Raw genomic sequence first — 24,997 nt, 5'->3', positions numbered from 1 at the left:
AAAATAAATTCACATAGCACAAAATATTAAAACCGTTGATCATTTAAAAAACCTAAATGTCATTTTGTCCCCCAGTCAGCCGGATAACGAAAAGCCGTGTGTAACTGTACAAAATTTCGGACAGTTTGCAATTTCGGCCACTTGTTCCTCAAATTTCCCAGTGTCATCAGCAAGCGCCGGGGACGGTGTAATTGTAATTTGGGATTTTAGCTTTTCATGATTTTGTCTCATTCGGTATTTCAACCTTTTCGAGATTATGGTTCATTCAAGATTTTAACTTCAAGATTCTGGCTTATTCGAGATCTCGTCTTTTAAGGGTTAATTGAGAAAATAATACAGAGCTACAATCGTTACAATATAATTAGCCCATTCAGTCAATGTACTAGAAATACTTGAGATAGAATGTTCATATTTTGGAATCAATTTCTTACAGATTAATAAATGATTTTTTTGAAAAGAAAAAAAGAAATACCTATTATAAGGGGGGAACCCCTGTGAAACACGCGTCTTAACGGTAACTGAATTTAAATTCTGTGCCTTAATTCATTACAAACACTATTGCTTTAGATAGAGTAACTATCCAAGAAAACAAATTGGCAACTAGAATTCAAATCAGGAAAGAGGAAAAGAGGCCAATTTTAACAAGTTCGACGGGATGTCGAATTTTCCGTTTGCCATTTTGAGCAAGAATTTTGCATGACCTTCCGCGAAGAGAGAAAACAAACAAAATGTATTTTCATCTCTGTCGGACTATTTTTCCAAGTAATTGAAGAACTAAAGCTACTAAAAATCTATTCCCGATAGCAATTCGGAAAAAAATGCCCAGGAATAAATCTTCTAAAATCATTCAATTTGCGTATGATGTATAATCCCATGGTACGAAATGGGTTAATATTCCTCAGGTTGACTTACGGGGGGAGGGGTCGTCCAAAGACATTAAGTCTATATCTCCAACCATTCAACACTCAGATCACAGAACGTAGAGAAAAAAGAAAGATAAGTTTTATTGCTCTTTTTGTGAATCTAGAGCCATTGTTGTGGCATAACGAAAAGAACTATCAATCCCTTCTATTGTACACTTAAACCTTAAATGAAATTCTAGTTAATAAAGAATAGTAATAAAGAAAAACATTCCGTAAAACAATTCTTAATCCCAAACTTATCTCCAAAGGTATGACTTTTTTGGGACGGAAGGACTAATTAAAATCAATTTTCATTAGAAAAATTTAAGAATTCGTCATTTTTAAGCATAAAAATTTAATATATAGCAAATAGCTGAAGACTTGCAAAAAATATCCAGATTCCTTCAACCTTCTACGTTGCAATTACGTACAAACATAAGAAAAAAATAACTTTAGTCAGGAAAAATTATTTTCTTTATGGGGCACCGGTGTTCCAATCATCCTTAAGGTTTAAGGTACTCCAAGGGTCGAAAGTCTTCTGTTGTTAGAAGCCAAAAGACCTTTTTGCATCTAAGAGTGTTGCTTTTCAATAGAAAAAAGGACTTTTCCGCTGAAATTTGATTGTAAAACGATGCTTGCTGTTTAGTCTAGTATGTGCTGATGGTTTTGTTTTAAAATCTTATTTGTAAGTCACCGTGGGTCATCGTTGCATGAAAACTAAAAATCATCAGAAAAAAGGCTTTTCAAAGACTTCAGTAAAAATTAATGTAAAAGTTTATACAATAGAATTTAAATTAATTATAGTAAAAAAGCTTTTCCATCTCTTTTACTTTTGCCAAGCACAACAGCTTCTGTTTTGTTCGGCGAGCAAACCGCCCCAAAATTATTTGAGCAATTTTCTAACTAATTTAAATTTAGGAGTGTTTTTGAATGTTTTCATAATTTGTCTGATCCCCATAAATAGTTACATCATCAGCAAAAATAAATGTTTTAATGTTGTCTGTAGAAACTAAATAATTTTATTGAATTCATAGATTAAAGACTTACCTTTTATTTTTTTTTCAATTTCGTTATTGATATAACAATTCTGGCAATTTTCATATTGAGAGTTGTCAACATTAAGATCTATGTTTGAACGCCCCCACATCTTGGGTTATACCTTAGATACACTTTCAACTTAAGCCGAGAGACGGCTTAACGTAATTATAATCAAAGTAATATTTTGACTAAATTCCAATCAGTTTCTCAGCTTAAGCCGAGAGACAGATTAATCAGAAACTGATGGAAATATAGGAGAAAGTACTCTCCCTTCGAACGTTCATGCCTGCGAATAATGTGAATTTGTTTTATTTTTCCTAAGAGACTTACACATAATTATCACGTAATTATCAATAATTGATAATAAGCTTACTAATATTTAATAGAAATGTTTAAGTCTCTTAGGAAAAATAAATGAAAATCCACATTATTCGAAGGGAGAGTACTCTCCCCTATTCATTCTGATTATAATTAGGTACGTTGAGCTGTCTCACAGCTTTAGTCGTGAGCGTATCTAGGGAATTATGGTGAGCAGGAGGGAGGATCACTTTTTATATCGGAATATCTAAGTAAAACCTATTTCTCAATTGCTGAAATTCAATAACGCAATAGAAAAAATACCTGTTTTGTGATGTGAATTTCATTTTTCATTTTATTATATTCTTTCAAAATTATTTTACAGTATTTTGGAACTATTCTTTAAGTTTGTGTTTTGTCTTCTATTTATATACTTTTTTTGTATTTAAATTACATGGGCAGGGTAGTAAACAGGAGATAGATCGTAAGGTGATTTTTTTTTCAATTTAAATTAAAACTTAGGAATAAACTTTATCAATACTTTCTGTGTCTTTTACACATGTCTCTTTCAGTTGGATTTTTTTCAGCTGCTCAAAATTGTTGACTTTTAAAATTAAATGGCAAGTTTAGCTTTGTACTCATATCTCCTCTCGAGATTATCTTCCTTTATACAGTGTTTGAGCACAGTTAAAATTTTTAGTAGTTATGCTTTGTATGGCAATGAATTTACTAAAACACAAAAGAAGCCTCAATTTTATTTTTATTTTACAAAGTAATGGCAATGAAAACTATTTTTAGTAAAAACTCTAAACATTCATCTAAAAAATGAGTCTCAAAAGTCAGTTCTCTATCTTTTTCTTTTGACCTAAAGATTGTTTGGTACAAAAAATAAGTTAAAAAAAAACTGAAAGAAAAGATTTATGGAGTATTTTGTTTTTTTTTTGAGTGATCACAATAGTGATTGACATGAACTAAAAAGAAACTAAACTTTCATCAACTGTCTTTTATCTTTCCTCAACTAAACTATACACTATTTAGGGTCTAGCGCTTTAGGAGCAGAATGAGAAAATTCTGCTTCCTGATTTTTGTTTTTTTCAATATCATTACAATAATATTACAGAAATGGCAAGATATTTAATTTCATTCATTTCTTTCACATGTTGGCACTCATGTTATCCTTCAATTTATTTTAAATCTCTTTTAACTCTTCATAATTTGTTTTGTATCTGATTTCTTTTCATCTCATCACGGGTTCATACACAACTTTGTTTATTTTTAATTCATGCTTTTTTTCTTTAATAAACATTTACAGCAATAATATATAATTTAAGTAAATTTTCATCTTATTTTACAGTACAATTTTTTTTTTCATTTCTTTTTGTGTTGTATAATGAAAATCGATATGTTGACATCAATTAATTGTTGGTGTTGCTTAAATGCATTTTTTCCTTTGATATACGTCATCCACCCACAAAAATGCGCCTCAATAATTTCAATAAGAGTATGTCATTAATTCTCTTTTATACACAAATACTATATATTATCACAAAATATTGTAAAAATGCAAATAATCTTTTGCACTACAATTACGATTGATCCTAATTAATATTTCTCTTTTTTTCTTTTTAATTTTAATTACATTCAGATTTTCTTTTCGTGTGGAAAAATCCTGGTAAGGTTTTTTTTTGTAGATTTTGCACAAAAGGCTTTTTTCTTTTATTTTTTGTTAAATAATCGTTTCGAGAGCAAAAAGATTTACAATTAGAAATTGTCTACTTAAAAAGAAAGGAATATCTTTGTGTAATTTACTTTTTTCTCCATTTGTGTTTTGATGGTGTTCTGTCCTTTAGATCAGTGAATATCTCAGGAAGTAACATCACTTCTTGTCATTCTCCATTTTAGGACCTTTGTCTATCGATGATGAGACCATGCCACCGTTTGTGGGGTACATTTTGTCAAGATACTTGAGAGATTCATTGAGGAAATTCTAAAATAAAGAAAAACATAACTTATGAGTGAGTAATCCATTGCAGAAGAAAATTTTGAAATTCTCTATATTTTAGAATTTCAATAGGGTGTGGTAAATAATATTAAAAATTTATTATTGGGATAAATCGGATAAATAAAATTGTTTATAGATCTAACCCATCATGGTATACGGCCTTCGGCTCACGAGTTTCAATGTTTACTAAAGTTTACTAAAGACGTATTAATACGAAATTCCAACCTAAGTTTATTCATATGGCTTTAATCCTCTAATATAAAACCAAGTAAGATTTTTGAGAAAATTGTGGCTTAACCCTCTAACGGTGTTTTCTTTAATATCCAAAAAAAGTAGTTAAATAATTTTGTCTAGGGTAATTAATGGTCCACTCAACTCAAAAATACCATCCATATCTTCATTATCTCTTTCCGTTTGGGCACCAGGTGAGAAAAGGTAAAGACCGCCTCCAGGCGGTTATATTCGTTTAAGGCATAAAAAGACTGAAATATTGTAATTGAAAAATAGTGAACAAATAGTAAAATAAATGAATTTTAAACGTTTTTTATGGATGAATGTTGTATGATTATCTAAGAAATGATAATTTTTAGGAAAAAAACGTTTATAATTTTTATAATTAGACGTTAATGAAGCTCAAGGTGTTTCAATAAGACTGATTTTTACCGAATAGGTCACAGATCAGCTATGAAAACGTCATCTTCTTGTACAATTTGAAGGTCCTTTGAAATACATTGCTCATCTTCTGGTTTTATTTCACGATCTGGGGCATTAAAGGACGAATTAAGGAACTCATCATCACTGTTGAAGTCTGCTTCTTTATCAATTTCGCTTAATTTGCAGAAATCGACCATTTTACTCATTCTGGACAGTCTTCGTGTAATCTGAATTGTTTTCCATGATTAATATATTGCAAAATAATAATTATATTTTACCAGAACAACCAAAACAAATAAAAAGTTCGGTAATTTTTGAAAATTTTACACCGAAACCGATAATACCGCCCACAGGTGGTCTTCCTTTTTTTCTTCTAAAACTCATACTTTTAGTTTTTTCACAATTATCAATTGAAATATACAAACTAGAAGAACATATCTTTCAGGAAATAAGATTCTTACTACAGTTAGATTACTTTAAAACAATCTTTTTTGCACTTGAAAACGCAAAATGTCGCGAGCGACATTTTGTTGTTTTTTCTCTGACCTGTTAGACAAAACTGAAGATTGTAAGCAAACGAAAGGTCAAAATGAGTTCTGCTTCAGAAAATAAGTTAGTAAGACTATAATTGAGGACACTGTAGATATTTCAACTTCAAATAAGTAATATTATCGCAGTAAATGCGATTTATAGAATGACCGCCTGGAGGCGGTCTTACCCGTTAGAGGGTTAAGATTGGATATAAAATGCAAATAGCCCATTAGATTTTTAAAAAACATTAAAATTGATTGTTATTGAGAATTTAGGGACCTTAAAGAACTCGGCTAATCTCTATGCAGAAACCCGTGCAAGAATGACGATTCTAAATTCTTATTAAAATATTGCAGGAGAAATATTTAGAATCAATATAGAAAAATAAAGAAAACCAATAAAAGTAGGGATCTAAATGATTTCATGTCGTTCTCAAGAGAAACAGATCAGTAAGGAAATTGTGTAACAGTATGACAATATCATATGACAAATTTTATTTTTTTTTATATGGTAAATCCGGAAGAACTGTAATCGTAAATCCAAATTCGAAAAAATCGGGCAAAGTCGGGCATTTTGGCCCATATGCCCGATTGAGAGAGATTCTACTGTATTTATAAGGAGTAAGTTCGGTATCTGACTTACGCTATTTTACCCGATTGTGAATTTTTCAGATTTAGATCTTGTAAATCCACGTATGATCTCTTTAATTTTCAACGAAACACGAATATGTTCAATAAATTCGTTTGTCTGCCCAAGGGTTAAAATCGTTAAAATATTGTAAAAAAGAACATCTTCCATAATAATGATGCTTGTCTACTCAGAAATCCATTGTACAGAAATGGTTGCAGCGAAAAGTAATGTTTTAAATCCAAAGTAGGATTTACCTATTTCCCATACTTTATTAGATTTTTTTTTAAAAGATTTGCTTAAGGACTTACTTGAATAGCCGTGAGGGCTGCTACAATGGCTGGTGAACCGAATCCATGTGAGATGAGTGAGAAGTGGGTGAGGTGTCTCTGAATGGATGGATCAAGGATATGTTGTGGCCTCGTGTTACACAGTGGCGATCGGTCTTGGTTCAGCAAATCCATCAATTCTTTAGTGACCTTTAAGAAAAGCCCAATTTCCAAATTACTTCCAATACCTAATGTGATGAGAACAGCCTAAATTTACTTGTTTAGTGTTGAGGAGCAATTCTTTCCGCCGGTAGGATTCTTGAGGTTCTGTATGTTGTCGCAGGAGGTATTCTGCTACTTGTCGCGCGGGAAATTCCGTCTCACAGACATAGCCAAAATCCCTGGCCAGGTGGATAGCTTCTCCTTCTACTAGTGAGGTCAGGAGTGTCACATTGGCGGCTTTTCGTCTACCCGCCGGCAAGTTGAGACCAATTTTCTCCAGCTTCTCCCTCAGCAGACGTCCTCCATTCTTGCTTTTTGCCCTACAAAAATTATTAAATGAATCGTGTCTTGCTGCACTTTTTGGTAATTGTTTCATTTTTTGGTATTTTGTAGAAAGTTTTAATTAAAACGAAGGGTTTAGAGGGCAAAAAAAATGGTATTCTCACCTTCTTAAGACGCCACCCAGGAGCGACGCATTGAGACATTCAGGGGGTGAGAGTCGCCTCTGAACTTCTGCCACGGTGACTTTATACTTGGAAGTGCTCGACAGAAGACTCAGTCTTCCAGGTACAGAACAGAAAACATCACTGGGTGATCCGATGCCCATCGTGTTGGTCTCCTTGCCCTTAATATCTGCAAAGGTTGGAATTGAAAGGTGTGAAGAAAAAACATACCAAATAACAATTTCTTTTGTTGCTCTCACAATACAGGAAAAAAAAAATGAAATGTGAGTGCGTTGGAAGGCTCGAAATCACGCCTTCTCACAAATTCATCCATCTGATGGGTTTGTTTGCAATGGGACGGAATAAATCAACCCTCATTCCTCCGATTAGCAGTTACACATTGCTGCACAACAATTCGACACCTCAGCGGGATCGTATTTCAGTGTCAAATAATTAGCCCTGGCTCCCTCAAAAAATTTCTCTGTATCACTTTAAATGGTAAAAGATGGGGAACTTACTTTTTAGCAACGGTAGATCCGACATGAAGCCAGCATTTTCGTCAATTCCAGCATTTTGGCCATCGTCCACGGCACTCTGGAGGGCCTGATGGAGCGCCAGGGGGTCATGCTCATGCCCCAGGCGCGTCCCCGGACCACCCGAGCTGGCCAGGCCCCCGCTGTAGTCACTGCGACGGTCTGAGTAGGGGAATCCATGTGAGAGTTGTGTCTGAAAATCAGAGAAACCGAAAGAAGATTTAATAAATGATAACATATTTTCGCGGTATAATTTGAATTTTGACAGTGAATTAAATTGAAAAAAAAACCTAAATCTTTCCGAAAGTCAGTAAAATTTATATAATTCGTTTTAATAAGATGTTAAGGACTAAATAGTCTTTATAAGTTAGAAAATAGAAATTATTTCAAATTCTCAACGGTTAAGTCACTCCTTTATTATTTTTCTCCAACTATCCAGACTGTTTTAAGAGAGTCGTGTCTTAAAGTAAGTAAACAAATGGGGTAAATAATTTACTTAGAAAGCTTAAGTAAACTAAGGTAAATTACTTGTTTTCCAAAATTTTTAGGTAATTACAATTTAAATTTGAAAAAATCTCGTATCGGAAATAATTCTAATTTACTTGATTTTTAATTGATTATATTTTTATATTGATATTTTATAATGAATTTAAGACAACAACAAAAATTAATAAATAAGTTTATGATTCCTAAACTGTTAAAAATACAATATAAAAGTTGAAACTAATACAACTAAAAAATTCTAATTTATTACCACACATGTTTAAATTTGAATTTTAAGAAAAAGAATGCAAAAAAAAAACAACGAAAGAAAAACATTAACTAAATAAAAAAGGTAACGGCGTTATCACACTTGCACATCAAAATTTTAATGTGATTCACATTAATTGTCGCTTGTGAGCATCCAGATATGTTATTTGTGTCTTTGAGTCACTTAATATTTGGGGTTTTTCTATTTATTGATAAAAAAGTGGACTTGGCCTGCAAAAATAAGTTTAAATTTACCTAAAGCATAAATATTTTTCACATTAAAAAATTAAAGAGAAAATCGCATTAATTTTTCGCATTAATGCTATAAATCAATTTATATCAAATTTTGCGGGCCAAGTCTATCTTTTTATCAACAAATAGATCAAATTTTGAATATAAAATGATTCAAACACACAAATTACACATTTGGACTCTCACCAGCGACAATTAATGTGAATCATATTAAAATTTTAATGCGCAAGTGTGATAACACAGTAAGACGTATGTTTTAAAACAATTGGTTATTTTTGCAATTTTAGTTATCATAAATTTTTTCAATAAAATTTGATTTTCTAGATTTTTTAAAATATGAAAATAGGCCATTTCCATTAAAATCTAGAATAGGTATCTATTCGCATGATCCTATGACATGCATTTCTGACTTTTAAAAAGCTTGTAAAGTTGTGAAGCTAATTTTAGAATTAAGTTCATATATGCTGGGAAATTTGTTGTTTCACACAACCTACCTACATCTTTAAGGGAATGTTGACATGATTCGCATAGAGTGAACCTTCCAATAACACAAATTTCCTCCTTGTTTGCAAAGAGCTAGTTCGTCATTTCTTAGCCATAAGATAGATCATTATTAAGCTCATGAAACGGGACGAGAAATGGTAGGGCAGCACTTTGCAAACAAAGAGAAAACTCACATCGTTTGAAGGTTCGATTATTATTTAGTATCACTCCTAGTATGAATCTATACACCAAGTTTTAATTCGATCTGATAATTCTTTCCTGTCTTGCAAGTCAATTGAAGCTGACGCGTTAGAGTGTTTTTCAAAATGGAATTATTTGGACTTTCCGCAGTGATTAAGTGATTTGATGAAATAGATTTAAAAGCTATGAAAATTTATTTCAAAATTGTAAAAGCATTGGGAAGATTTTCTTCTTTACACCGAAAAGAATTTTATGGGTAGTATCAATATTTTTTCTGTATAAAATAAAAAAAAAATGATTTTTTCGTCAGCCAGTTGTAAAATACATTGTTTTTAAAGTATTATTTAATTTAAGTACACATGACTTTAATTTCAAATATTTTTACATTTGATCTGAAAGACTGTAATCATAGCTCCAATAAAAATATTTATTTATTTTGAATGATATTGCATTTGAAAATAAAACACGTCTTTTAAATCAAATACATTTGCACTTTATTTCTAATGTGAATTTCAGTTTTTTTTTTCAAAAACATCGGATTGTGTGACAGTCTTATTGAACCCTGCAATCCTTTATTCAAGTCGCTTAGGAAAAGGTATAAAAAAGCCGTCGATTAAAGACGCTCTAAACGATATGCTTTTTATTGCAAGAGATCTTGCAGGGATCCAAGAAGCAATATAAAGAATTGAAAGCTGCAAAACCGCAATCCAGCCAAAAATTTTTGCCATTAGATGTTCTGAACCTGACAAATTACAAATTAAGGAGATGTTTGTGTATTTTGACGGCCTAAAATTAAAAATGACTACACAGTAAGAAATGTGTAAAATTTTACAACTATCATAGTGCAAAATCGGCCATTTTTGTTGTTTAATTTAAAAATGTTTAAAAAATACACAACATTTTGGTAATTTATTGTCACGTGATTGAAAATTACCACTATTATAGTTGAAAAATTTTCAACAATGTTGTTTAATTTGAAAATGTGTAAAATTTTAACACTATTATAGTGTAAAATCGGATAAATTCGTAGAGCGTGCGGCCTATTCGACACATGTCAACCCTCGTCGACGGCTGCAACCCACCAATCCCAATTCCTTATTCCTTTAACACGCCCAACCCCTACCATCCCAAGGCGGGTGCTGAAGGTTGCTATATGGTGCTCTTGTTGCTTATGGCAATTAACATCAGTACTTCGGTGAGTGAACATCAGTCGCCGTGGAAATTCACTCTCAGGAAGTTGAAATAAGGGTGGAAAACCTCAGTTCCCCAGTTTCCCTCTATACGTTGTTTTAGTTGTATTTTAGGTAAGCCCCATTTGGGCTTACAAATTAATTATTTAATTGGATCTGTGTAAAATTTCTCACAATTATAGTCATAAAAATTTTTAACAATGTTTCGTGATTTAAAACTGTTGAAAAAATCGAAAAATCACAACTATTATAATATGATTATAGTTTTTCACATTATTATAGTGTAAAGAAATACACAAATTTATGGTATTTTTTGTCACATGATCAAAAATTAACACTTATTATAGTTTGATCATAACTTTTCACACTATTATAGTGTAAAGCCTTGTGTATTTCAACCAAAGTTGTTGAATTTTTAAACAAGTTATTGAATTTTTAAACAAAAGTTGTGTAAAAATTGTTGAATTTCCAATTAAGACTTATACTTCAGTCGAGATGCTTTTCATTGTTCAAAAGTCACATAGAACATCAAAAATTTATATGCATAATAAGTATATCGTGAAGATCCGAGCATCAGATGTAATCATTTCGCATTATGAGGGGGGGATCCCTGGATCCAGAGTACAGGAAAAACCAATAAAAATATCTAAAAAGGCAAAAAAATCAAAATCTTTCAAATGAAATGAAAATTCAGCATAAACAGAATTCAAAGATTTTTAAGTTTACACATTAAAATTCAACAATTTTTAAATTCAACAATTCGAAATTTAACATCTTGAAATTCAAGAACTTTAAATTAAACAATTTTAAATTAAACACTTTTTCCAAATTTAACACTATAATAGTGGTGTGAAAGATTACACACTATAATAGTGTTAATTTTTTTACTGCGTACGTTCAGGTCATGTGTCGATACGGTTATTGAAATTTGCATGACAATTAACTTAAAATAGTCCAACGTCAGCAAATATACAGTAGAGTCTCTCAAATCTGAATCTCTCAAATTCGAACGCCGTTTGGATTCAAAATATCAATTGTGAGGTTATGTTAGAAGGTCCGTATTCTAGGTGAATGAAAATCATATTTATGTGCTTCTTCGTGAATGTTTACATACATTATAGTCGTGTAAAATGAAAAGGAAGTATGTTACCACAAAAACTTGCGAGAAAGTACGAGAATTTGATTCAAAGTACATTTTAATCTCACACAAATTTCGTTAGTTTTGAAAAAATCGTTCGAATTTGGGAGGTGAGAAATGTCAAAAATACCCCCCGAGCGTTCGAATTTAGGAGACTCTACTGTACTTGGGAATTTTTACAAGAGTATCTGTACAAAATGAAATCAGTCAACGCAGTCCCAAAAATCTCACAATTTATACATGCTATGAAATAAACGCTGAAATCATGCATGAATATTGCTTTTTCTTTGTAACCTCCCCCCCCCCCTATAATAAGGAAACATAATCGCACAAAATCTTTGGTTTTTTCCTTTTCTGTTGTACGTATTCACCTTATGTATATTTTCTAAATGATTGTGCAGTGCTAATTATTAAAATGTTTTAAAATTATTTCACAACCAAATTCTTATATTTCAATAATTACATTGAAATCAAAGAATTTTTCCCGAAATAAATAAAAAAATAAAATTACGTGTATTCCATTTGGAGTCAAATACTAAGGTCCTCCACTAAGTTTTTGGCTTTTTGAGCAATGAAACATGAAAAATTTCATCTAAAAAATTTAATATTAACTATAAAACAAATGTTTTGAGTATTTGATTTAATCAATACGCCAAGATTGCAAAACTTGCACGAAAATGTCAAATTAGAAGCTATCATTGGCCGAAAGTCACCAAATATAAAATTAGTAGCAAAGACATGTTGTTACATTTGGATAAAGTCTTGCATTTGATTTGAATAAGCAATTATATATTTAAAATATAATATAATAATTGATATTTCAGATGAAAGGAATTTTATTTTGACTATGACTTTAATGAGCAATATGTTTCAAATTATGATGAACACAGTAAAAGTAAAAACCATTGTTCTTTGTATTTAGTCGCAGCAAAACATTCATATTAAATATTTTCTAAAAGTTATTTAATTTTTACATTTAAATGAAATGGATATTTTATACACAAACGCGTCGTACAATTTAATTAAATACTTGGTCGATTAATGTATAGATAGAAAAAAAATGATTTCAAACAAAAATTTGATACAATTGTTCAAAAATTCTTCTTCATTTGAAATAAATACGGATAATATTGAGACGGATCCAAAAATGTCAATATTAGATTTTACTCATTAAATGAATGTTTGTTGCATTTGATTTATTAAAGCACTACTTTTAAATCAAAACCAAAATTTTATTTTTTACAACACAATGTTGCATATTCAATTTAAATGTATAATTTTTTATTTTCACAAAATAATTATTTTTTGTACTATATATCACCTTTAATTCAGAAGCATTAGTAATTTATTTCAAGTATCTAAACATTCAAATAAAATTATTTATTTTTCGTATGAATGCAAAAATATTTGAAATTATGGTGAATACTTTTAAAACCAAAATCATTTCTTTTATATTTTGAATTAAAGTCATTTGATTCGAATATTTTCTCAGAATTTTTAAAATTAAATTAAAAAAATAATTAATTTAAATAAATCCCATATTTCTCAGTGTAAAATAATTGTTTACAAATGGTCATTTGAATTTCAAAATGGTCTGCAAGCCTCGAAAATGAACCATGCAATGGAAGTCCAAAATGAGTACTAATCGAAGTCGTGAAAATAATCCAAGTTATTGTTTATGTTCAAGCTGATCCAAATGTGATAAAGCCTAAAATTGCTCATATGATGAGCAACTGAAACCAATAGGGTAACTGTGCCAAATTTCGGCATAGTTGCGTGCAAGCGCCAAAGTCTGAAGTTTGAAATGTAGTATTTTTAATACAAATTGATTTTTTTTCTTTCTTTTTAAGGAGTGCTGCCTGAGACTTGATACGCAGTTGATCATTTATGAGTTTATCACTCAAATCATTCTTATTCCATTTTAAAATAAATAAAAACGTAGACACAGCTTTGGTGGCCTATTTCGGCCACCTTCATTCTTAAATTTCCTTGCCTTTCCAGATTTTTTCCAGTGTCTTTTTCACATTATCTCGTGTGTCGAAACGACATTTTTGTTACGTTTTTGCATTGTATGATCTCTGGAGTAAGCAAAAATTAAAATTCATCGAAATTCGAGGAACAAAAAAAGTGGCCGAAATTGCAAGCCGGCCGGAATTTGGCACACTTATCCTAGATACCACACACACTGCAAAAAAAGATTTACTTTTGAAAAATCTGATTGAAAACTCGTACCACGTTTGTTAAAAAATCAACAAATGTCCTTTCCAGTGCAAGTTTCTAAGCCTCATTTGGACCAATCTTGTTTAAAGTCAATTAATTTGAATTTTTATTTCGAAGAAAAGAAAATCAAATTGTTCCTATTTGAGGTAAGCTTCAAATTTTTAAATTGGCAGAAAATACCAATAAGCTCACTTACATTAAAATTTAAAAAGTAATTTGAGAGGAAGGTCAAAATTTTATTAGGAATATCCTTAAAGTGATTGAAAATTAGACATTTTCTTTTAAATTTTGAATATTTTTTTTTGAAAATAAGCAATTATATATTGCTTAAATCGCTTAAATGGAACATTTAAGCTTGTGATATTTTTGAGAAAAAAGTTTAGTGCGAAGCTCATAATTTCAACAAAAAGGTAATCTTTTTTGCAAATAAAATCGAGATACCCCACATGTATTCTGGACTAAGAATATTGTCTTTAAATGATGAAGTGCGGTTACCAAAAAAAATCAATAAAAGGAAAGTGCCTGTAGAGTGACAAATTGTCCAAACCATAATAATTGAGGCCGGGAATCAATAATTCGTGCCTTTGAATTTCAATTGACATCAGTTTTACTCCCACATATTGACTCAATTGACCATCGAGGAAGGTATGAGACTGAAGAGCGACTTAAGATTGGACACTGTCGATTGAGAGCAAATTTTTAATGACTCAGAATCCTACTTTGTTGTGTGTTAAACCAGATTAGAGAAACGCAAACGGATTTCTTTGGGGTCTGATGTCAAATGTGAGATAAGGAGTTTCTAATACACAGAAAAAAAGTAATTTGGACACTCAAAATGAATAATTATAATAGTTTTATAGCCACAGAGGTGGACGCTAACAAAAAAAAAAGAAAAACGACACTTTGAGAGTGATGTGGTTGTTTTCTTTCATATTTCTTCATCTCTACAGATTTCAATGGACCACGAGGGTCTCACAATGAAAATCTATTCAAAGAATCGCGATTACGGTACTTCTTTCGATCTCCATGGACATAGTCGATGGCTGTGGTCAAGAATCTAGACTATTTCTTCAACGTTTTGTCTTGTCTCTATTTTTCACGCAGAGCATAATTTTTCTCATTCGAGACAGGAGAAGAAGAAGAATCGATTAGATATACTTTTGTAATAAATTTGCATTAGTGACAGTTGAAAATTGGGCCATTTAATTATATTTTGCTATTTGGATGGTCAATATTGAGAAAATTCTTTTTCAATATTGCGCCAGCAAGTTTTTAGAAGCAAAATACCTAAGAAAATTCCACCCACACCGACGAAAGAGAGAATTCTAAACTCAAAAGTATTTGATGAATCTTATCAATTTCCCGTCTTTAAGGCTACGGTTCCAGCGCAAAAGGCGACCACTAACTCGCAAGATAAACTTACGGAAATTCCCAAGGAACTCACACTGAGGAATTTTGCATAACTCTTCTTCCCCAAAGAATAACTCTTCGGGAGACTGTACGGCATTCCCCTGATGAAGTCTCTCAACTTGCACAACATTTTCTTGAGGGGGAGGGCTCTTCACATTCTTCAATGGGAAATTCTTCTATCTATACTTTCTCTCTGTTTCCCTTGTTAGATGCGACTGAACCTTTGAGGAATTTTTCTTCTTTTTAAAAATGAGCGAAGAATAATATTGTTGAACATCGGATTTTTTTACATATCAGTTAATGTTTGTTAAGGTCAATGCTTATATAACTTGATGGTTATCAAGTTTATGCGCAACACACTATAACTTTTGTTTTGTAAACATGTTTTTGACATTTCAGTGAGAGTGAGTGAGATCTAGATCTAGTCATCTCGCTCACTCTCATAGGAAATTTTGAAAACATGTTTTCAAACAAGTTATTGGCGCTGGGCATTATGGCCAACGCATAATAACTTTTGTTTAGTAAACATGTTTTCATAATTTCCTATGTGATAGAGTGAGAAGACTAGATCTAAGTTTCATTCACTCTCACTGAAATGTCAAAAAATGTTTACAAAACAAAATTTATTGTGCGCTGGGCATTATACCAATAATAATATTTTTATTCTTTTGAATTTGCGCATTTTAACGGTAATTTCAAGGATGATTAAAAAATTTTTACTAAATTCATGAATGTGATAGTATTCTTTCGTTTGTCAGTTTTCCTATTTTGCAAATTTTCGCTCTGTGCCCTTCCATATTGTCTTTGTCAGTTTATAAATAAACATTTGCACTGATTCAAATATTATCTTAATATCTGTCTAAATTGTGTTGGAGAGATAAAAAGAAATTTCGATGAAAAATATGCAATCGCGGAGAGATGTTATGAAAAAATGTCGCACTGTGGATATAGGAGAGGGTGGAGTAGTTTCACGCATGTACTATTTTAGCAAAAAGTATTGTTTATTTTCAGATAGCCCATACCCGAAAGAAACTTACGAGATATGGTTAGTTTTTATATGGATCGTAGTGTTTAACAAATCAGTCTTTAAAAAATGTTTAGTTGCGTTAAAATACTCCACCCTGCCCTATTGGAGCGTTAAAAGACAAGACGGCTAAAACTGAGAGGCAGAAGAAACACTATTTCGAACTTTTGAAAGCCAAAATTAACTTTAGATGGGTGTAGGATTTTTTTGAGTCACTGGTAATCCAACTATCCTTAAAAAGTGAAAATAAAAGTATTTTGAAATTTAAATTTAGTTTTTTTTACAATATAGGGTAAGTGTGCCAAATTTCGGCATAGTTGCATGCAAGCGCTAAAGTCTCGAGTTTGAAATGTAATATTTTTAATACAAATTGAATTTTTTGTTATTTTTTTTATAAGGAGTGTTGCATGGACCCTTGTAGACAGTTTATCGTTTTTATTTTCTCTAAAATCATTCATTATATATTTTAAAACGAATAAAAATGTTGACATAGCATTGGTGGCTTATTCCGGCCACCTTAATTCTCATAGTTTCTTGCACTTCCGGAATTCTTACAATGTCTTTATTAGATTATCTTGCTCGTCGAAGCGATATTTTTCATTATTTTTTGCATTGTGTAATATCTAGAGCATGTAAAAACTAAAAATTCATGGAAATTGGAGGAACAAAAAATGTGGCTGGAATTGCAAGCTGGCCGGAATTTGGTACACTTACCCTAACAATAAAAATTTCAAGTTGGATTTGGAAAAATTTTAAAATATTCAAATTTAACACCATTTTTGCCTTTAATATATTCATTTTTTCTGCCTTTATTTTTAAATTAATATCCGGTTTAGTTATTATCGGTCAAATACTTATACGCAAGTATCATTTTATGAACACATTTCCTGATTTGCTCTATGCTGTTTTGTGGAAACTTATATTGGTAAAACTTGAAAATTTTAATGTTTTAGCATAATAATCCAGTTTTAGGTTTAAAAAAATCGCTAAGGTACTTAAAATTTCTTGCGATTTTACTCAGATATTTTACAAAATGGGAAGATTACATAGTATCTAGAATGTTAGAATAAAATATCTTGAATAATCCCTTATAAACATTTTTATAAAAAAAAACTATAAATTTGTAAAAAATCTCATAAAATTATTACTACTTAACCCATTCAGTCAATGTACCAGAAATACTTGAGAAAGAATGATCATATTTTGGAATTAGTTTCCTACTGATTAATAGATGTTTTTTTTGAAAAGAAATTATTTTTATTTATTATTGGGGCGCGGGGAGCCCCTGTCAAACACACGTCTGAACGGTCACCGAATTTAAATTCTGTACATTAATTCATTATAAACTCTATTGCTTTAGATAGAGTAACTATCCAAGAAAACAAATTGGCAATCAAGAAAGAGGAAAAAGGCCAATTTTAATAAATTCGACGGGATGTCGAATTTCTCGTCCACCATTTTGAGCAAAAATTTTGCACGACCTTCTGCGAAGCCAGAAAACAATAACAAAATCTATTTACATCTCTGTTGGACTATTTTTCCTAAGTAATTGAAGAACTAAAGTTACTAAAAATCCATTCCCGACAGCAATTTGAGTATCAGTTGCCCAAGAATAAATCATCCAAAATCACTCAATTTGCGTATGATGTGTAATACCATGGTAAGGAATGGGTTAATTTGTTACAATTTGTGCAATAGAAAAATATTACTCATTTAGTGGGAAGGTGGGGCTACATTGATACACGATTTATCGCATGTTTATTAACGAGGCTGGGCCTTACAATTATTTTATTTAGTTCTACAATCATTTTGTCGAATTCGTCGAACTAAATTACAATAAGAGAATGCCCAGTCTGAATAAGGCTTTAAGAACATTGACATTACAGAAAATAATAATAATAATAATTGAGACTTATATTTATGCTCCTGTCACAATACAACAAATTTCGGAATTAAAATATTTTCATTAAAGTGAAAAAAAAACCTTAAAATCTTTATAACAAACCTATTAATATAAAACCGACAGAAAAAATATAAAAATCTTTATTAACTTATGTGAAAATAGATAAACGAAAAATTCTCAAAATACCACTAAAATAAGGTAAAGTACGCTCACTCGACCGGTGTCCTCGACTCGATCGGTTGGTCAATTTTTGAGTGTTTGATGGTCAATTCCTATGAAATTGTCACTGATTCGTATTATTTATGGAGTAATTGCCCTAATAATGTTAGATCATATACTAAATATAATAGCAAGTAATAGCAAATATAGATTAAATAAATAATTCCACCGGTCGAGTCGAGGAACCGGTCGAACGAGGGCACTTTACCTTATCTATGGTGCGATGTGTACACACACCCTTTCCTTGTGATATATATTTTATGCAAGAAATCTTCAATATCTGTATACTTCTGCCCACTATATTATCTTGTCTACAATAATAATATTGTAGAATATTGCGTTAGAAAAGGTAACTTATAAAAACAAGACTTTTTAAGACCCGATTTGTACAATTTAGTCTAAGTATCTCAACCATAGAATAAAATTTTATTTAAACGTATGTACCGTCAGATATAGAAAACGGTGAGCCGAGACACAAACCTTAAGTTGTAAAAATTACTTCGAGCTTGTTTATGAAATAGAAGTAAATCTGATTTTTGCTTTTAAATGTGAATAATTATTTTTAATACATTATATATTCGTACTGATTTTCAGTCAGAAAAAACATATAGATTAGGACCATAAATCGGACCAAAAATACGGTCTTTAGTAAGTGTCTCAGCTTAACGTCAAAATTGTAATGTATGATTTTCTTGCTCACCGTTTTCCCACTTTTCAGCTTATTTGTTTTATATTCATCTACGGTCTCAGCATATGTGAAGGGCCAGCTTAGTGATTGTGCATTCATCTGAGAATTACATTAAAGAGCGTAATTACGCTAAAACCCATTTTTGGTGGTGATAGCAAGTATTTGACAAACAGTGTGTCTCAATTTTAATCTTTTATTTATTAAATTATTGTTAATATTATTATTTTGAGTTTTGTGGGTGCGTTTCCAGTGAAATTATACACAGAATGTTCAATGAAACGATTACTATACAGAAAATTAACGACTAAACAAAACTTTAATATGAAGAAATAGTAAAAATCATATTTTTTCAAATTTATGAGTGGTTTTACTTCTTTAACGTTTGTGGTGATAATACCAATAATGATAATCCGAAAATCTTTAAGATAACAAGCCCTTTCTTTGGATTTAAACCTCATTGAAAATTTTCGATAAAACGCCATTAATGGCAAGTTTTGTGATAGGGAATAAAAATATAAAAATGTGGGATAGTAAATTAATATATAAGAAACAAGCTGTATATTTTAAAGAGGCAATACCGAAGATATCCTACATGGACTTGGTTTGAATAAAGTGCAAAAAGCGCAAAAATGTTTGGCAATTAAGTTTTAGGGGGAAGTGGGGCACTTTTGAATGCGGGACAGCTTTTAATTGGGATTTTTCTTCTATTTTTAAATTAAATTGGGTTATGATGTAGCTAAACTCTCAATCTGTTTGAGGAGGTAAATTAAATCATGGTAAGACTCAATTGTATTTAAAAAGAGCAGAAAATTCCAAATTCTATGCTGCCCCACTTTCCCCTAACGTAAAACACGTCAGCTGCCTGAACTAGCCCACCCTTCATACATTAAATTCTTTTGAAAAACATTGTTGCAAATTCGAGCACTATTTTATGTTTCAATTTCTATTAAATAATGACTCACCACATGTCCTTGGAGGTCGGATTCGCGGTGTGTTCGGTGGATACCAAGCTGATCCTGCGATGGTCGCAGGCCGGCTAGCTGATTGTAGTGATGCAGCGGGGCATGATGGAGTGACGACAGAGGCTGACCATAAGGGTCGGCGCCTAGGTACTCCAGCGGGCCGTGATTTTGCTGCTGCGGCGGACTCTGCGCCGCATGGTGGAAAGGTGGCGGGAAGTAGGGCGGTTGGAAGTCCGACTGTAGCGTCTGGTGCGAATGCATGGTCGGTGTGGGTCCGTGTGAGCCTCCATGACCACCCGCATGACCTCCGCCGGGTCCGGCTGTGCGGCCAGAATGACCTGTGTGGCCGGTGTAGGCAGGACTTCCACTCGACAGACCGATGCCACTGTGACTCGTCAATCGCTCCTATAAACAAGAAAAAATTAAAAAAAAACTTTACAAATTTTGAAAAATCGAACAAGCATTATGCTATCGTCAAGAGCTTACTCTATAAAATGTAATCTGAAACTTGTTCAATCGGTTATGAACCGGTAATGAATCGCTCATGAATCGATAACTAATTTACATCAGAAACTCTATTGTGTTAGTTTAGGCTATTTTGAGCGATTTTTTTGAGTTCAAATCGGCCATGAATCGGTAAATGGTTAATAATGCGAAGATATTTATAAGGCGTAGCAACTAAAGGACTCTACACACTAGAAGTAATTAAAAAAAATGCCTTTTTAAAGAAAATTTCCCCAATCTTTGTAGGCATAAACGTCAGAATTTCGAAATTTTGACGAAAATTGCTTCTAGTGTGCAGACACAATAAGTCATTAGTTCGAGCATTTATAGCAAAGCATGGGACACTTTCCCACCCTTCCCACCCCTTTTTATTTGTGATTTATCTATTCTATGATTTCCTGAACATAAAATTTTATTAGGCAAAAAATATAAAATATAGCTTTGGAGGTTTAATAACCTTGTAAATAATATAATATGGAGTACATTTTTTTTGTAAGTATTAAATTACGTGTTAACAAATTAATGTTATTAACTAAGAAAACTATGAAAGAAGAGTGTAGTGGCCAATTCAAGATAGATTTTAAGTTACTTTTCCTAAATCATGTATTTTTAGAGAAACATTGAGTCATTTGTATTCCTTAGAAAAAAATTATCTTTGTATCTTATAGTGAGTTAAGCTAATAGCGTCTTCGAACCTGAGGTTTAACAATAGGGCTTATATCTCTAATTCTTTAAAAGACAAGGTATTTAAAGTTATTTTGATTTAGAAAGCTAAAGTAGTGTGACACGTTCACTTATACGACTAGAGACTTACGGTTCAGACTTAGTGCTTAAGTCATTGTCTGAAAACGTCGGGTTGTGGCTAATGCCCTAGACACATTTACGACTTAAGCCGAGAGACGGCTTAGTGAAAAATGATAGAAATGTGATTTAGGCATTTCGAATACAATTACGCTAAGTTGTCTCTCGGCTAATCCTAAAGTCTGTCAAGGCCATAAGTTTGAAAATTTGGAGACTTAGCTAAGTCCTCTGAAACGAAGGTTTAGTGCTTTGTTAGTGGCTTATCGATAATGACGCACCCTTGCAGTAACACAATGAAACATAAAATCTATAACTACTGAGATGAAAAAAGAATTGTACGCGTATTCAAGCAGTGTTTTATGATATTTTGAACGAAAAACTGATACACCAAAAAAGTGCAAAATAAAATTTCTCCACCATACTCGAGAGAGAAATAATTTTATGCATAAACGTTTGAGAACGCACTTTATTTTCCGAAAATGCCATTTGATAGCCCGCCAAAATATTCAATAAATTACGCGCTTTAGGTCTGAAAAGGTTTCTGGCTCATGTTCAGTCACCAAAAGCCATTTTAGTGATGAACTGGTATTAGTCGCAGATCTGAAGCCGACCTTAGAACTTAATAATTCACTGCGTTTTTGCATGTTGTTTTGATATTAGAGTTATTTGGGGTATAGGCTAATACTCAATTCTGTAGTACGGGCTTCAGACCCAACGCTTAACTCCTCTAATTCCTTATCAGGCACGATTTTTTTTTAGGAAATTGCTGTTTAGAATTGGATATTGAAGGCAAATGATCTAATAGATTTTGAAAAATCAATAAAATTGCTTGTTATTTAGATTTTGGAGAACTTCGGGAACTGGGCTAAATCTCCAGTCTGAAGCTGACATAGAACGCATAATACATAAAGATTTTAATATACTTACGCATAGTTAAAAACTTTATAGTTATACGGAAAGTAGTCTAAAGTCTTATTACATAAAATTTGGATCTAAGAAATCAGTTTTTAAAGTGAATTCAAGCAGTAAAGATGAACAATATCACTTTTAACAGTTCTGAAGTAATCCTTCAAAATACTGCCCAGAGTTCAAGTGAAATCAATCTGAAGGAGTAAGAACTTTGCAATTTTGAATTAATATTTTCCCATTGACATCCAATTATCTAATTTTTTTGTGAATGGATATGGCTTGCCCTGTGTCTTTGATGGGATAAAATTATGGTACTACCACTTAACTCCTTTTTGGAGTTACGTATCTGGATTTATAAGATAATAGTGGAGAGAAAAAAGCAGATCCACACAAAGGTTTTTGTTAAATGAGGAGTACGGGCTGGTTAACGCATCTTGTCTCAGATATCCTTTCATGACTTTCTAAAGAAGTTCCCTTTCGAAGGTGAAGTGGTGTCATGGATATCCCTTTTTTTTCATTTCCACAAGGTCAGTACCATGGTGGAATTGGTGGAAATCTCGTCGGTATATTGTCACCTTGATGGGATTTCTCGGTTACTTCATAATTTATTCTCTGAGAGCGAGTCTCAGTTTAGCTATCATAAAAATGACCCAAAAAGTTAATGTTACTTTTGAAAACGGAACGATTATGGAGATCCAAGAATTTAATTGGGATTCCAAGGATCAAGGCCTAATACTCAGTGCATTCTTCTACGGATTCACCTGTACTCAGTTTCTTGGAGGGATACTAGCATCTAGATTTGGAGGCCACATCGTAGGTTAATGCGAAACTTAATCCAAAATTTATAGTCTGAAGAAGATAATCTTTTAGGTTTTCGGCTTAGGCCATGCTGGTAGTTCTTGTCTTGCAATATTATCGGTTCCCGTAGCTAAATTTGGATTTTACCCATTCATGGCAATAAGAATCTTAGTTGGATTATTTGAGGTTAGCAACTGTTTTATTTTAAAGTTTAGAACATAATTATTAGTTTTGAGCACAGTAATCAATAGTATGTTGTTTATTAAGGGAGTTACTGTTCCCAGTATGCAGCAAATGTGTGCAAGTTGGGCACCAATCTACGAAAGGACGACAATATCTGGAATTGTGAATGCTGGTGGTCAAGTGGGAGTTTTTGTATCCTTCCTTGTATCTGGTGTATTGATCCAGCACCTGGGCTGGGAGAGTGTTTTCTATATTTTTGGTCGGTTGAACTTTAAATGATATGCAACGTTAATAGAAACGGTAATAGATTTTGTGTTTCAGGTGGTTTCGGAAGTATTTGGTTCGTAATTTGGATGATATTCATTAAGAAAAATCCCGCAGGTGATCCCCGTATTTCGGAAGAAGAAAAGACGTACATCGAGTCCAACATTGTTGTGATGAATAATCAGGGCAAAGGGCATATCCCATGGAAAAGTATCCTGACATCCTCAGCCGTATACTCTGTTATTATTTGTCATGCTTGTGATTCTTGGTCAAGCTATACCTTCGTCACGCTCTCACCTACGTATCTTCGAGATGTTCTGGGAACAGATTTGGGAACAACGGGTTTCTTGTCTGCCGCTCCTTATCTAATGTTTATCATTGTAATTTTTATTACTGGACCTCTGAGTGACTATCTAAGATCCAGTAAGATCCTCACCACACAGCAAGTTCGGAAGTTTGGAGTGGGAATTGGTTTTCTCATCAGTGGACTATTTTTAGTGATTATGTCAAATGTAACTAGTCTTCCAGCAATATCTTCCTGTCTTATAATTGCGATTGGTGTTTCAGCTATTTCAAAAATGTCCAGCATGTAAGTAAAACGATTTAACTAAGATTTGAAGAGCTTTGTGAATTAACTATTTATTTTTTTTTAATTCTACTAGGGCTAATCCTTTAGACTTTGCTCCCACTCACTCTGCAATCATTATTGGTATCTCCTACACTTTTGCAACGATCCCTGGAATTGTAGCTCCGACATTTGCGGGATTTATCGTTCAGAATGGAAGTCTGAGTGAATGGCAGACCGTCTTTTATACAGCTGCCGGAGTTCATGTCTTTGGAACAATAATTTTTTCAATATTTGCAAAAGGTGAAATTCAAAAATGGGCTGAAGATACTACATCAACACAATAATTTATTTGAATATCTATTGTAAGAAAATTTAAAATTCCGTTCATAGATCAGCTCAGACGACGACCTTGAGCTCTAAAAAAAATTTGATATATAAATGCTAAGACAAATACATTACATATCGTTTTTATAATATTTGTTCATTGAGAAATAAAGTATTTTGTTTTATTTTTAATTCTAACACGTAATAGATGTTTTTATAAAAAAGTTAATATAGAAACATTGAATGATCACGTTTTATTAATCAGAAGGTAATCTTTTTTTCAGAAGGAAAATTGCTTGTTAGAACACTTTTAGAATTATACAAAAAATGGAACCAAAATAACAGTGGAAAGACTAGATCAGCTTACGATTTTAATGTCGAGTTTAAATTGAAGGACAATCTTGAAAATAAGTAAAATCTTAAAAAAAATGAATGAATTATGAAGAAAATTATGAATGGGCAAGATGTGGGGGAAGTCTTTCAAGTTTCGCACACACTTTGACTTTTTTTTAATTTAATGTATCTTAATGGCTAGTATTAAGTCATACATTTACTGAAAAAATTAAGACAGAATCATTAAACACTGAGAGAAATCCGGAAAAGTTAAAATAACATTTCGGAAATGTTAATTTTACCCTGCAGTATTGATCCAAAATCGATGTAAATATTACCCTTTTTAGGAGTATTG

At 32.1% G+C, this 24,997-nt stretch overlaps 1 protein-coding gene across 5 annotated transcripts in view; it reads right to left on the bottom strand.

The window, feature by feature from the left end:
• Positions 1 to 2,564: 2,564 nt before the first annotated feature.
• Positions 2,565 to 24,997, bottom strand: part of LOC129800913 (transcription factor AP-2-epsilon) — a 137,963-nt gene continuing 115,530 nt past the window's right edge. For 4 of the 5 annotated variants that reach the window (XM_055845655.1, XM_055845653.1, XM_055845651.1 and 1 more), the window contains 6 exons: positions 19,959 to 20,363; positions 7,504 to 7,711; positions 6,989 to 7,175; positions 6,598 to 6,862; positions 6,363 to 6,530; positions 2,565 to 4,224 (listed from right to left, as the gene is read on the bottom strand). In XM_055845655.1, coding sequence (XP_055701630.1) covers positions 4,114 to 4,224; positions 6,363 to 6,530; positions 6,598 to 6,862; positions 6,989 to 7,175; positions 7,504 to 7,711; positions 19,959 to 20,363 — 1,344 coding nt within the window. In that variant the 3' untranslated portion in view covers positions 2,565 to 4,113. Of the gene's footprint in view, positions 4,225 to 6,362; positions 6,531 to 6,597; positions 6,863 to 6,988; positions 7,176 to 7,503; positions 7,712 to 19,008; positions 19,096 to 19,958; positions 20,364 to 24,997 lie in introns of all 5 variants that reach the window. The other variant, XM_055845652.1, reaches the window with a different exon arrangement.

This window comes from Phlebotomus papatasi, chromosome 2 (assembly GCF_024763615.1).
Source record: "Phlebotomus papatasi isolate M1 chromosome 2, Ppap_2.1, whole genome shotgun sequence".
NCBI lineage: Eukaryota > Metazoa > Arthropoda > Insecta > Diptera > Psychodidae > Phlebotomus > Phlebotomus papatasi.
The sequence above is the reverse complement of the archived record's forward strand: the minus strand, read 5'-3'. Positions and strand labels throughout refer to the sequence as shown.